This window comes from Nuphar pumila, chromosome 14 (genome assembly GCF_984573655.1).
Source record: "Nuphar pumila chromosome 14, dmNupPumi1.hap1.1, whole genome shotgun sequence".
NCBI classification, from domain to species: domain Eukaryota; kingdom Viridiplantae; phylum Streptophyta; class Magnoliopsida; order Nymphaeales; family Nymphaeaceae; genus Nuphar; species Nuphar pumila.
Window position 1 is genome coordinate 84304641 of NC_143262.1, and position 15794 is coordinate 84320434.

At 38.8% G+C, this 15794-nt stretch overlaps 1 protein-coding gene across 1 annotated transcript; it reads right to left on the reverse strand.

The window, feature by feature from the left end:
* Positions 1-7497: 7497 nt before the first annotated feature.
* LOC149817183 (cation/H(+) antiporter 15-like) lies at positions 7498-12012 on the reverse strand. Its single transcript, XM_089987041.1, has 4 exons — positions 11794-12012; positions 10521-11028; positions 9779-10359; positions 7498-8676 (listed from the first exon to the last, which is right to left on the reverse strand). The coding sequence occupies exons 1-4, from the start codon at positions 12010-12012 to the stop codon at positions 7498-7500; spliced, it is 2487 nt and encodes an 828-aa protein (XP_089843167.1).
* Positions 12013-15794: the final 3782 nt, after the last annotated feature.

The following is a 15794-nucleotide window of genomic DNA, read 5'->3' on the forward strand; positions in this document are numbered from 1 at the left end:
TCTCTCTCTTTCTCTCTCTCTCTCAAGCTTGAAAATCGCCATGTTGGTGAACCTGGGCTTCGGTAGACGTTTCTCTAGTTGGGTGCATGAGCTGATAACCAATGCCCAGTCACAGATTCAGATCAATGGGGTCAACGGAAATCAGTTCAAACTTGGTCGTGGTCTTCGACAAGGATGTCCTCTGTCTCCGTTACTCTTTAACATCGTCTCTGAAGGCCTTATGGTTTTGGTTAAGAGGGCAGTGAAGGATGGTCTAATTGAGTCTCTCGGTATACAGGAGTGTCGTAGTCAGATCCTGACCTTCGTTGATGACATAATTATCTTCGGAAGGGCTACCATCCAACAAATGTTAAGATTCAAGCTTGTCCTTCTTTTTTTCCTATCGATGTCAGGGCTATCCATGAATTACGATAAGTGTTGTATATCCATGGTCAATGCCCCACTGTCAATGCTGGACATGGGCCAGCGGATATTCGAGTGCTCGGTATCGGAAAACTCCTTTTCTTACCTGGGTCTGCCGCTTCAAATCAGTCGTGTAACAACGGCAACCTGGAGCGCTATTATTCAAAGGGTTCAGATCAAAATATCGGGCTGGCAAGCTTCCTACCTTTCTATCTCGGGTAGACTGACTCTCATCAAGCATGTTCTTTCTGCTATGCCAGAATTTTTTATGTCTATGTTCATGATGCCTATGGGGGTTAATAAGAAGCTAACTCGGGTAGTGGCGAACTTCCTGTGGTCGGGGCGAGGTACCAACAACAAACGCCACCTCATAGGGTGGGACACACTTCGACTTCCCCTATATAGGGGGGGTTTGGGAATCAAGGATCCAAGGCTGAGGAGTATGATTCTCGTCGTGAAGCAGAGCTGGCTTGCACACCAACCTGGGTCCCCGTGTGCAAGCATGCTTCTGGCTAAATACAGAGGTGTGGAATCATTGGTGGGGGCCACAAGCGTGCGTCAACGAACAATGTCAAAGCTTCGTCGATCATGGATCCAAGCTTGGTCTGCGGTTCTGTTACATAATGGTAATGTTGACTCGCAGTCTCAGTTCGTGAGACACATCTTTGCTCCGAACAGATCTTTCCACTCAAAAGAAGGCTACCTCGCTCTCCTTCCGTCGAGGGTGGACCGGTTTCCGACGAGCCTGCTCTGGGGCAAGGGTCTGACTCTGAGATCTTGTTTCCTGGCTTGGCTAATCTTACACGATCGAGTGCAGACTGACAACTTCCTCAAATCCATCGGATTCCATCTGCCGAGTAAATGTGTGTTGTGCGAGGCGGGCGAAGAATCTGCGTTTCACCTTTTTTGGGAGTGCTCTGTCTTTCAAAACATCTTCAAGGTGACTTGGAATAAGTCGAGGGTCAGCGTGCGCCAGGAATCGCTCGCCAGCGAGTTGTTGTGGGGTCCTAAGCAAGTTCGTCATTGCAACTATTGGCGGATTATTTGGCGAACCTGGCTTCTCTCGTCATGGTGGGCCGTATGGATGACTCGCAACAACGCTATTTTTCGGCATATTCCGGTAGTGTTCAACAAAATGGTGAACCTTATTTTGGCGGACGTGTACGCCATTCTTCGCATCAACATCCCTGATCTACAACACAATCTGCCTACAAGGACCACTCATGATCCAGGGTGATGCTCGCCGTCTAACTGTAGTTGTTTCGTGTTTCTCTGTTATCTTTTTTCATTTTTCATTTCTCTTTTTCTTCTTTTTCCTTTTTTTTGGGGCTCCTTGGTATGTCTTGGGCCTGGTGGGTGTTCTGGTTGGTTCAATGTTGGTTGAACCTGTTTCGTAATGTTGATGGTTATAGTTCGTCTCTCTCTCTCTTTCTCTCTCTCTCTCTCGTCTAATTGACGCTGGCAACCAGCATAGTCTTTGATGTCGTCTCTCTATCTCTTCATAATAACATGCAAGGAGGGAGGGTGGTTACCTGCTCAGTTGGCAGCTTCTGGATCTTCTTCAAGCTCTCTCCTTCCCTCTATTTTGCTCTAAAAATATGGTGACATAGAGAGGATTGTGGAGTTTCTTAAAATTAAACCCCTTGAGTTCTGCCCCGCCCCTCACACACCACCGCCACACACACACACACACACAAATTCCCTTGGGGACCTTCCCACAATCTCACTTTCAAAAAGTGAGGAAACCGTTCTTCAAAATAGGTGGCGGTTTCAACTTTTTTTGAATTTCTTCCAAATGTGATCATATTGCCCTTAGTCAGTCAGAGATATCCCCTGAGTGCCAAAAATCTTTGAAAAATACCCAGTTTGCTCCTTTAACAGGTGGACTTGGGTTTGACCCTGGTTTGGATCTAGCCTAGCCTGGTGGGCTCAAGCCCACCCAGCTTGGCTAGGTGCGAGTTTTACAGCCCAACTCAACAAGGTCTGCATGTGTTTTGAGAGCATGTCCTTCACGTTCTAAAAAATTCAGGAGAAACAGTAGCAGGGAGATTGAGACGTTTGGAATGCTGGTTTTGGGCTGGATCCAGGCAAGAATATGCAGGATTTACCATGTAGCTTGGCGGTATGGGTGGTACACCATTCACTCCCATACGGGTTTCTATATATATATATATATATATATATATATATATATATATATATATATATATATATATATATATATATATGCAGGTTGTTTGTCCAAGTGGTCAGAAATTTTGAACTTAGTTGCACCTGGGTCAAATATCATTAATTTTAGAGACTGGGCGGGCAGACTTAGCGTATGTATTTAGAAGGGTGATACTAGGGGTAGGACCTTCCTCAAGAGATGATGACCATTTTACATAGTTTTGATAGAGTTAATGTACCAAAACCACGGTGTAATTTTAATTTCATTGCAAAACACCTAGCTGAGATGGTTAAGGGGGAATTTGAAAATCTTGAAAAGATCACCCCGAGATTGGTCTCCCAAGGGGAGGATATATAATTTTGTAATGATTTTATAAATGAATCCGGTAGAAGTCTGCCCCGGTACCCCATATTGCCTTAAAAAAAAACTAAATAAATAAAAAAGACATAAAAAGTAGTTAAAACTTGTATTTCAATTGAAATGTCTTTTTAAGACCTTTTTACTAAAAAAAACTAAGTCGCATAGGCAGTGGGGGAGCCAGAAATCTAAATTAGGGTGGGAACAAGCAGTGTGACAAATATCGCGAGATTTATGAAAATCTTGCGACAATATCACGAGAAATTGCCTGAAAGTTTAAAACGGCAATTTCTAGTGAGATTTTCAAAATATCGTGAGATTCATGAAAAAACATAAATACCGTGATTTAAACACGATATTTACGTTTTACATGGCTATTTATCACGGAAAAATCCTATATTTTATTTTTAAATAACTTTTATTAATATTTTTTATAAAAAATATTTTTATATTTTTTAATTAATTTTTTATTGCCAAGATTTTGCCAAAAAATGCAAGATTTATGGTTTTTTTTTTCAATTTCTCACGAGTTTTTGAAAAACGAGAAATTGCCGATAAAAACTTTTGTCACTATATGGGAACAAGTGTGCGTGGCAATGTACCCGCTGGCAGAGAGAGAGACCAATATTTGGGTTAGGGTGGGCTCAAACTCTTTAATTGGAGATTTTCGGGTCAGGGTGGGCACAACTCCGCCCTTCCTTGTATCACATATTTGATAACAAAAGCAAGAATTTAAATCTAGTTAAAATCTCACGGTTCAAGTTGTTTTGACTCAATCTGACCTTGTAGAGAGTAAGGATCCAGAGAACGGTCAAGTGTACGGATGGCAGTGGACCGGGGGAAAGCGGGGCCCTGCCCCGCCTCGCCCTGTTTGGACCGGGGATGAAGGGTATGAAACGGGGATGGAGGCGGGGACAAAGGTTAAAATCCATCCCCGTTCGGGGGTGGAGGCGGGGATGGACGTGCACTTTTCCCGTCCCCGCCACGATCCCCGCCTCATCCCCTCCCCAACCCCGCCCCGACCACTTTTCCCCGCAATATCCCCGCCTCATCCCCGTTTGAACCGGGGATGGAGGACATGAAACAGGGATGAAGGCGGGGATGGAGGATAAAATCCATTCCCCGTCGGGAATGGAGGCGGGGGTGGAGGATAAAATCTTGAGGCGGGGCGGGGGTGGAGACCTTGTCCCCCGCCCCGCCCCACTGCCATCCCTAGTCAAGTGCCATGGCTAGTTGACACAGCCAATTACATGACAACATTGCTTGTGGGGCTATAGCTGTGGACTCCATGCAATGTTGTCATGTGATTGGCTAATGTCGCGTAGCCATGGCACTTAGCTGCTCCTTTGATCTTTACTCCCTGATAGATGTGTTCAACATGCTTGATTTAGTATGAAACTATCCTTGAATCATGTTTTTTTGAGTAAAAAAAATAATTGAATTTATTACCATCCATTTTTGCATCATCAAAAAGACTTACACACAGGTCAGATTCTAGCAATTTAAAAATCAATTCCCACTAAACAAAAAAAATATATAAAAGAAAACTTGTACACAGGTCAGATTCTAGCAATTCAAAAATCAATTCAGGCTAAACAAAAAAATATATAAAAGAAAATTATTAAGTCGTTTATATATACAAACGATTGCTGCAATTATTAATCCCTTTTTTTTATCATGAAAATTACCTATTTGAATTTGTCAACTTGGATAACTCTCTCACTCAAATCCACATTCTTCAAGGCTCCTAGGTTGGTGTTTTGCAAAAAGGTCCTTCAATGAGAGCCAAATGATCATTTTATGAGCATCTAACGGCTGCAGTTAAAGGGTGGGGATGGCTCTTATACCCCCAATGGCTACTTTGAAAGGGTTAATTAATTAACAAAAGAGGGATAAATTTGCAAAATTTTAATAAGGCAGGGGCTATTTTGTAAATCACCTTAAAAGAGGGACTAATTTGCCAAAAACCTAATTATTTTGTTATGCATATCTTTATAGCTTCATTTGTCTTCTCCAATCTACGTATTGTTGCATGGGGCCAACTATTTTGCATGAGTAACATTTTCTCAAATAATGAAAAAAATATTTGAAAATAGTTTTTTTTTATGATAAATCAGTTATCAAGAATATGGTTATTGGAATTTTCTTGTCAAAGGAAAATCTTGTTTTTTTGAAAAATCTCGAAAAGGTATCACAAACACAATATTAAAACATATAAATATGTAACGATAAATATAAAACATAAAATGGTTAAAAGAAGTATCAATACATGATAAAACCACAATATTTTTAAAATATTGGCAATATTCATAACATGGATAAAAAATTCTGATGCACAAATGCGCCTTACGAGCCAAACACACCCTTATGGGACTGAGAGCGAATCAGGTAAAACTGTGGCTGCACTGTTAATGTAAAATGCCAACAAAATAAGTGACATCTGTCTTATTTGGTACTCAAAAGTAGTTGTGGGCCCCACACCATGAGACAAGTGTCAATTCTCTATTAGATGTTTCACATGAAATGTTTTACCTGATCTAATCTCTATGAGATTAGACTTAAAAACCTATGATTAAGGTATAATTTAAAACCATCCTTCATCACATTTAATTAATACGGCTTGAAAGTTTAATGGACTCTTGACTTGGATCACTTTAGGTATTTGGATCTTTTACTTTTATATTTTTAATGGTATTTTATGAATTTTATCTCTTTTTTCAAAAAATAAGGGGAGACCTACGCTCCTTTTTTCTTAAGCACTTATTTTCTTCCACCACTATAGTAGCAAATCTCATCCTCAACAATTTCTAGAAGATTGCCTTCCCCGACAAATCATGATTAATGGTCAACCTTGACGTGCAAACCCTCATCAAGTTGTGATTAATTGGCGAATTGACAAATCATGATTACTAGGGAGAATTATGAATTTTAAATTAGTAATTATAAAAACTAAACTTTGCAAATATAACTAAGTAAAAACTTATTTAGTTGTGCTATTAAAATTGATTGCATGTATTTTAGTTATACAATAAATTTTTTCCACCAAATCTATGATACATATAAATAGAAAAGAGGAAAAAATGACTTTTAGTGTCAGTCAAAGACGGCCACTAAAGGCCTTTTATTGCTACACTTGGCGTGTTGGGAGCATCCGACTTTTGGGGTTCGATGATACTCCCAACTGTTGATTTTTTGAGCCTTATCGATAAAGGCTCACATGTCATAATCATGTATATATTGACGGGTTCCTCCTAACAGTAGGAAGGTGCAACAGTCTTAATTTTCAATTTTTTTTTTAAATCTAATGCGATCATAATACTCTTTTTGGTGAAAAAAATCTTTTTTTTTTATCATGATTATGACATGTGAGCAATTATTTATAAGGCTTAAAAAATCAACAGCTTAGAATTTTTATAAATTTAAATAGTCATAATTTCATATTTTTTATTCAAAAGACATGATCCAACAATTGCTCCCTTGCAAATCGGACGAGATGAACACATCTGTACGGTCAGATTTAACATCAAAATCTAGCATTGTTCACACTTTATGGACGTTTAGGAGGAAATAAATTTCCTATATATATATATATCAGTTAAAGTAATAAAATCAACCTCAGAACTTATAGATGGTTTTAAATGATTCAAAAAATGGTTAATTTTTAGTTTATTATTGAACTTATATTATTTTATAGAAGGTATCGTTCATTGTTTTGTATTTTTATTTTATTTTGTTATTATATTTGTATTAATATTATCACTTTTATTTTTATTTGATAAGTTATAAACAATTTTCATTTTATAATTATGTGAAGTGGCAGATTCTGTAATAAGTGAAACCACAAGGACATTGAGGGACGGTTCTCTCTCTCTCTCTCTCTCTCTCTCTCTCTCTCTCTATATATATATATATATATATATATATATATATATATATATATATATATATAGAGAGAGAGAGAGAGAGAGAGAGAGAGAGAGAGAGAGAGAGAAATGGGTCGGTGCTAAACCGCATGATAAATAGGTATTTTGGGCTATTTTATTTTATTTTTAAATTCTGACCATACAGATGTGATATATATATATATATATATATTAATTCTTTCCCTTTCTCCTTCCTATCATTTAAGCTATTTTCAGAAGCGGTTGAGTGGCGACGACAGTAGTGATGAAACCGGTTTTTTTGGCCACATGAGCATATTATATGCAAACGATAAACAAAAATATATCCAAACAGCACTTTGGAAGGTATTCGCCTCTGAGAAAATTCATCTTGTAATTTGACATTAGCCTAGTTCCAATTTTCATCCATACATATTCAGAAAATGTTTAATCGATGACTTGACTCACATTGAATATATCTGGATTTTGAAAAAGAAGCAACAAGCTTGTTTAAAATTTGCTGAACTCTTCTGCCTTTCCTTGAGGGGTGTTGGTCCAATTGACCTGCACTTGATAAAAAAAAAAGACCTGAAGCTGCAACAAGCCTAGTCCTTCTCACTCACATGCGTGTAGGCTCTGCTCAATATGCTATTTGTTAGCGCTCCCCTACATACTGCATGACTTGACTTATCTTGAGAAGTGCAGTCCTGCATCCACTGAACCTCCTGTATGCTGTTGGATTACCAACACCGACGCCGTCGAGAAATCTGACGATGCCAACATGTCACCGACGGGTCCTAGCTCTGGGCACTCGCTCCACTCCGTCAGCCCCGACGCAATGGGGGACTCCCACAGTTTTTGGTTTCTTCCCACTATGAAAAGATCATGGTTGGACTCCAGGGCCTTAATGGCAGCCACCATCTCCTCACCATTGTAGATAACAGCATCACTGTACATTATGGAGTTATCACCCACAGTCTTCAATCGAAATTGGCTGAGGAACTCCTCATCTAGTTCATCCTCACCCTCATCATGGAATTGTTGATTCTGCTGGCTAAGTTCTTGTGCTTTTGTGGTTGCTTTGGAGCTACACCCAGCAATTAACCTTAGTATGGTGAGGCTAATGCCTTGATGTTCTACAAACGTAGATGCATAAGCTAGAGCCTCCCTATCATCTGGTCCACCAAAGAAAGGCACAGCAACTTGGTGGTTTATGTGCATAGAAGAGAGGCCAGTGGTGCCAGTGAGCCCCCTGTCAATCAATATGCCCACAGAGCATGGTGCAGTCGTCAAGACATTGTGGTTCACATTGCGTATCGAAGCGTTAGAAGCTTCGGCGCCCCCAACCGATGCCAGTTGCTTGTGAAACGGAAGTATTATGAGCGCGATGCGCTTCTCTTCTGCTATGCTGCATATGTCTTCATGCATGGTTGAGTATGGGGAGATGGAGGTGAGGGCCTGCACCGGGATGCTGCTGGCCTCGTGGTACTTCTCAAACGCGGCGATTATGCGGTCGTTGTCATCCTGCAGTCGCTCCTGTCTGCGAGGCTGATTCGCATTGTGGACTATGAGCATGGACGCACGGCCGGTTAGTTGGACTAGCCTAAGTGCATATATGTATACAGGGGACTTCTTGGTAGAACATGAGGCCTCTAGGAGGTTGATGAGTGTTGGAACACAACGGAGATTGTACACACAGGCTAGAATTCGGAGCTCGGAATCGGTCTTTTGTCGCTGAATTGTTCGGTGCTTGTATGGGATGAACGACGTGGTTCGTTGGTAAAGGAAGTACGCCCCGGGACTGACCGCGGCTGTCATCAAAAGTGATGTGTACACCATGATTGTGTAGGATCCCATGCTCAGTGCCTGCACTTATAAAAATGGCCTCCATCACCACCACCACCATTAATTACTCGATGAACTTGCTCGACAGAAGTGGTTAAAAAGCTACTTAGCTAGTAAGAAATATATTTTAGATATATTTTCACATAATCCTATGCATTCCAACTCTAAAACAATGTTTTTTTCCCCTAGACAAGCCAGCTCAAACATTGCTCATTTAACTTGGTCTCATTATAATCTTGAACTCGGCTTGGCTCGCCACAAGAATGAGACAAAACACTTCAAGCTCGGCTTGTCTACCAGCAGCTAGATGCAGGGAAGAGCAGGTTTCGTCCTCTCAGGGTGATTTTGAATTTCAACAACAAAAAAAAAAGTCACTGAGGATAAAAAAAAAAACACCAAAAGATAGTGGGCCCCATGAATGCATTAAAAAATGGCAAAAAAACTCTTTACCCTTTTGCAATTCAGGGAAGTTTTTCTCCAAATCGGTTCCACTCACCCCCTTATCATCCGGAGTTGAGATCAAAGAAGCGGCTAAGTGCCATGGCTATTTGACATTAGGGACAGCATTGCATGGGTCCATAGCTACAGAGTGCAGGCCCCACATGGAATACTGTAATGTGATTAGCTGTGTCAAATAGCCATGGCACTTAGCCTCTCTGTGGATCCCCTCTCATGTCATCCTTATCTTCGTACCCCTCTGGTTTTAATGATGCAAGTTGTTTTCACTTCACTTCATAGATGTGATCTACACCATCCATTTAGTGAAGATTGACACTTAAATCGTTGAAATCCAACTTGCTTGTGAGACAAAAAAACAAACAAACTATGATTTAAAATGTAAATTTTCATCAAAAAATACTATCCAAGAGTCGATTCTCATTAAATCAACCACGCTGAATCCATCTATAGGGTCAGATTCGGTCAAAACAACTTGCATCATGCATCATAAGACGCCGTCCAGTCTAAGTGATGGACACCTACTTTGTACAGGATGCCGTTCATCTTGAGATCAACGACATCCAAAAGTGCTCTTTTTTTTCATTTTCCTACTAGATTTATGCTTTTTGAGGAGTTTATCTATCTTGTCAAAAGGTAGGGGAGAAGAAATCGCGCAGCCTTTTACCCCGGCGAGGAAATCACACAGAAAACGTGTCCTGCATCGTATCCGTGTCCATGTGAAAGAGCAAGTAAAGAAGAGATCATATTCAACCTGCTTCTCAAGGAGCCGATTCAACATGACGAGGTCCAAGACTCCCTTTGTGTTCATGAGCAGCCCGAGGAGGGCCCCATCTCGAGGAGACAGCTCGTAGGCGAGGGCGACGAGCCATGTGGCGAGCACCTTCACGGTGGCGGACACAGCTATGGTGAGCAGCAGCGGCCAGGATTCGCGGCCGACGGCGGTGATGTTGGTCCTGAGCCCCGTGTCGACAAAGAAGAGCGGGAGGAGGATGCCGCTAGAGATGTCATCCAGCTTCTCCGTCACCGCATCGGCGAGGGACCCATTGGGGATCACCACACCGAAGGCGAAGGCACCGAAGGATGCACGGAGCCCAATGGAGTCCGCGACGAACGCAAAGACCATCACCCCGGAGAGTATCAAGCAGATGTACACCTCGTTCACCGTCTCCCCTTCCGGCGTCCTGCTTACCATCCACGAGACCATGGGCCGCGCCACCAAAAGCAGGAAAACCACAAAGCTTGTACCTGTTCCAAATCAAAGCTAGCTTAACTGTTACAAGTTGGTGCACTATGCTGTTCCGTTTGCCTTTCTCTAAGCAATCAAACGCTTCTTAAGATTTTTGAACACTGATGAAGTTGATAAAAACAACAGAAAAAGAAGAAAACTGGAAGAGAGTGGAGAATACCACACACAATTGCCCAAACAGGAGACATTTTGTTTGATGACTCCGAAGCTAAGGAACCAATGAGGACGAGCATTGCCCACATAACGGCATCGACAATAATACTGGAAGACAGAGCCAGGTTCCCAGCCTCGGTACTGAGAAGCTTGAGCTCTGTGATCATTCGCGCCATCACAGGGAACGAGCTCACAGAAAGAATGATACCCCCGAGAAAAATGATAAGTGGACCGTCGGGGATGGGTGTGGATGTGTAATTCTTGAGCGCTGTGTATACTACAAATGATGCAACACAAGAAGGAACGATTCCGGCCACCGAGATCATTATTGCTTTCTTGCCCACCTTGTTCATCAGAGCGGCCAAGTCAAGTTGTACACCCACCAAGAAGAGCCAGTATATAAGGCCAAGGTTGGCAAATGTCTCGATGACATTTCTGCCACCGGTCGGCAAAAGATGATGAGCAACTGTAGGAGCCAGCTTGCCGAATATTGCAGGACCCATGATTATGCCCGACTAGACAACACAATGATATCAAGTATCAATCACCACCATCACCAAAATAACGCTAAGAAGTCAAAGTATATAAAAGAAGACAAATGAAGAAGGGATTGGTTGGAGCATTTTGATCAGCCCTATAGATATGCCAGACCATGGTTCGACGACGGCGAACCGCTGTAAAGATTCAAACCCGATGCCAGACCTTTTTTTTTTTCTTAATCTGGTTGCACCGGATCCATGTAGCCCCAATAGATCAAGCTTTTATACCCATATTACACTTGACATAGGGGGTGCTCATGAGGTGAGGATTTGTGAAACTCGCGACATCTTTCAACTTGAATGCTTTAAGCCAACCCTCCTACACAGGTAGCCGAGCCCTTATTGGATCTTCGCATCATGGCGATTTTGTTGCAAATTCTACATAACAGTATTTTGGATGACCAGGAACCCTCCCACTGAACAGGGTCACTTAATGAGCCGGCCTCCCTCCAAAGTAAACCTCAGGTGGAGTCACTGCCAATCAAGCTCTTGCCAAATCCACCAGTTAAAGGCACACAACCGGTGGGATTCAAACTTGAAATGAAGGATCAGCACCTTCTCCTCAAGACTTCCGTCACTTGGGCAACCCCGATATATATATATATATATATATATATATATATATATATATATATATATATATATATATATATATATATATATATATATATTAAAGAGCAATAAGCAAAATAAAAATGAAAAAGAAACGAAAAAAGGATGTCATCCAGGTTGATTGCTTACAAGAATCTCAGCGATGATGCGCGGCTGCTTCAACGGCCTAAAGAGGAAAGTGAGGAACCGGCTCAAGACGAGGAAAATGGTTAGCTGGATCACGAAGAGAGGGAAGGCGAAGTCGAGGGGCTGGTCCCCTGCCCATATCCCTTTACTTAAGACATTCATGGGCAACTCACATGTTCCCGATGTAACGTTTCCTGCCAATGTAACATTTTCCTCATTCATTTCTATTAATACGACAGAGAGAGAGAGAGAGATAAAAGATTGGGCAGCTTGATGATTTTTTTTTTGATTTATTACACGGGGAAACCGACGCCGGCTTGGGAGACCTGTCGGCCTGGAAAGTCCTGCCGAGCTATGGTCACCAAGCCGGACGGCGTAAAACCCCGAGGCTGACCCCCCTCCCTGCTGTGGCAAGGGACGAGCAGGTGGGGGAATTGAGAGAGAGAGAGACTGTTTATAAATGGGTGTTGGAGAGAGAGAGAGAGAGAGAGAGAGAGAGAGTTTGTTAGTTTTGTGTGGAGGGTGGTAATACAGATGGGAACAGGTGGTTTGGGCCCCTCCCGTCCATTCATATGCATGCTTCTTTTTACTCGTCTCACTTTTAATTATTTGTTTCATCGTGGGGGGCATAGTGGGCAAACTCAGCCAGCCAACTCGTGACTTGTTTTGGGCCTCAATCGAGTCAGAAAAACAATATAACTCGGTTAAGACCAAACTGGACCGAGTTTATCATTAACTGATTTCAGTTTTTCACTGCCATATAGGATAAATTGGTTTTGTTTAAAAATTCAAATTATTAATTAAAAACATTTAAAGCTTTCTCTTTTTCAAAGTTCACTTTTCGAGAAAAATGTTTTTTATTATTGGTCATGCTTCTTGTGAAAATAACTTAAATAGAATTCAATGGAGAGAGAGAGAGAGAGTTAATGAATTAAATGATAAATATTAACATTTAATATATAATAGAATTATAACAAGAGGAAAATTTTACCAAAGATGACACTATTCAATGTATCTTAAATCACTCAAGCAATTTTTTAAAACTTTCATCTTTAGAATACAAATATTGCGATTAACTTGTGATATTTACATTTTATCAAATATATCATAATATTTTGTAAATATCACTTTATTTTATAATTTAAATAATGAACTAACATATCATGTTTTTCAGCAATATTTCATAATACATATAACTGAAAGTTTTTTCTCTAACAAAAAAGCAATAGTCTAAAAATATCTTTAATCTGTCACTATGTACATATTTATATAAAAAATTCTAAGTTGCATGTATTATTATTATATATAATAAATCATACTTATATGTTAATTTTTAAAAAATTTGTATTATAAATTATATATTTATTATTAATTTTAATAAATTAAACAAAACAAACCTTGACTCGTTTGAGTCACAGAGTTACATGCAGCCAATATGATATCGAGTCTCAAGAATGCCAAACATGCGTGGAGGCCTATAGATGGCTCCCTTAGCGTGTTGTCAAGCTATGTCATCAAAGATACATCTATGACCTAGCACACAACCAGAGTTTAACACCCGACTTTAGAAGTTTTAGAAAAAGGACAACAATACCCATTTTTGAATTTTAATCAATACAAATTATTTAAAAAATTTAATATGTTAAAATGCTTTTTTGTCAAAATATTTTAAAAAGTATTAACATATACTAAAGACATGTTTGTACATATTCTACGTCCAACTAGCATCACTCATGACTAGGGGTGGACAATAGGCTGGCTTAGCCGGCACGGGCCAACCTCCTTGTTGGCTTGGCCTGGCCCAATCAAATCACGACCCGTGAGTTGAGAGGTTGGGCCTAGGCCCAATTTGAGCTTGCGTCTGGTTGGCAAATGCTTGGCCCATGTGTAAGACCCATGAAATTTCATGTATTTTTTTTATATTTTTCTCATTTATAATTCGTGTTTCTAAGATCTAGAATGAAAAACTGATAGAACTAATTAAACCTAGAATGATTAGTCAAAAATAAATTTTTGGAAAAATATAACCTTGTATTTGAATTTTGAAAAATATGACCTTGTAAATGAATTTTTGAAAGTATAGCATTGTAATTGAATTTTAGAAAATATGGGATTGAATATGAGATTTCATAAAGTAAGTAAGAATATTTCAAAAAATAAAAAGTACATAGTTAGTGTAAATGAAAAAGGCAACTAAATAGTTAGAATATAATTATAAGAAATAATATAAAATTTAAAGTAACTGAAAAGTATACAATAAGTAGAAATTACCAATTAGATTCAAACTAGAAGCAAGTACACTATAGGGAGCAATTTTGCCTAATGATTAGATTGAATTTTTAAATCTAATCAAATCTAAAAAAAATCTATTAAAAATTCAAAATGTCATCTAAAAAGCTAGAAAGGCTAGCTTGATAGGTCTTCTTAATAGGGTCAAGGGTTATGCTTGAGAAAAAAGTGTTAGAAAAGTAAGATGATTTAATATGCACCATTGATTCCTTGAAATTCATTTCAACCCTTCATTTTAGAAAGTAAGCATGACTCTCCTCCTATAAATATACCATCAAATTGAGAGTTTTAAGCATCCAAGAGCTTCTCTCTTCCTTCTCTCTTGTTTTCTTCTCTTCTTTTAGTTTTTCTTATTTCTTCACTTAAGAATAGTAAATGGTGATTCTCTAAGAACTCTTCTTTATTCTCTTAGTACCTTAAAAGAATCCAAGCAAGAACAAGAAGTCCAAGTCAAGGTAAGTAAAATTATTCCTTATACATCTTGATATTATTCAATTTTCTATTCTCTTTCTAATTTATATTCTCATCTATATAGTAAAACATTTTCGTAACATACGTAGTGTTGAAAATTGAATTATTAGTTTGTTTTTATCCATTCTCAAGATACACGATTTTCCTTATTGTGTTCTTATGAAAAGAAGAATGATTTTCATGTCCTAATCATTGTCATAGAAAGGTTGATTAGTATTAAGAGGATTTTTTCTTGATATTGCATTCATGCATTTTCATTTATGCAAGTCATGCTTCATTCCAATTTAAAAGATTTTTGGAATCCATGTGCTAATGGCAAGAGGAAAATTATACTCTTGAAAATTCGTGTGAAAGGATGTGTCTTGATCCTACTTAAATTTTTAAATTTGATTCATGTGAATATGGGAGAATGAATACTCAAAATTTGTATGATGTGCAAATCAATTTTCTTATGAAAAAACCGTGCAAACATGATCACTAAATTCATGCCCAAAGCCAAGTAATTCGGATAGTTGTGGTTCACCTAATTAAAAGGAAGATTTTTTATCTCTTCCAATTTAAATTGGATTTTTTTAATGAATATGGGTTTTTGAACAAATAGAGTTTTGGATTTGGAATTGTTAAATTGTGATTCTCTCTAATTAAATTCTCTAATTGATCTTCCTAATTTAATTCTCTAATTGATTTTTCTAATTGAATTATCTACTTAATTTTCTCTAATTGAATTCTTTCTAAATTAGGTTTTCTTCTCAAATTAGATCTTTTCCAATTGGTTTTGTATCAAATTGGACTTTCAAAAAAAATGAATCTTGAACATTAACCATTCTCAAAATGAATTTGGATCCTTCTTAGAATAAATTTGGATTTACCCAATTGGTTTTTTGGATTTACTCAGGTGGATTTGGATATTCTCAAATGGATTTGCTTTTTTGATCTTCTTAATTGGATCTTGGATTCTTTACAAATGGATTTAGTTTTGGATCTAATTAATTGGATCTTGGATCCTTCTCAAATGGATTTGATATTGGATCTTCTCAATTGGACCTTGGTTTTGGTTTAACTTAAATGGATATAGATTTTTCTCAAAAAGCATTTAACTTTACCCAAATGGTTTTGGATCCTCTAAATTGGATCTTGGACTTAGTTCAACTTAAATGGATTTAGATTTTTCTTAAAAAGGATTTTATTTTACCCAAATGGTTTTGGATCCACTCGAATTGGTCTTGGATTTGAATCAACTCAAA

Excerpts from the sequence above, each read along its gene's own strand:
- LOC149817183 (XM_089987041.1), bottom strand. The coding sequence starts at position 12,012 with ATGAATGAGGAAAATGTTACATTGGCAGGAAACGTTACATCGGGAACA. Across the intron at positions 11,029-11,793 it reads GCATCATCGCTGAGATTCTT|TCGGGCATAATCATGGGTCC; the intron begins GTAAGCAATCAA and ends TGTGTTGTCTAG. Across the intron at positions 8,677-9,778 it reads TGTGTGATTTCCTCGCCGGG|GCACTGAGCATGGGATCCTA; the intron begins GTAAAAGGCTGC and ends TTATAAGTGCAG.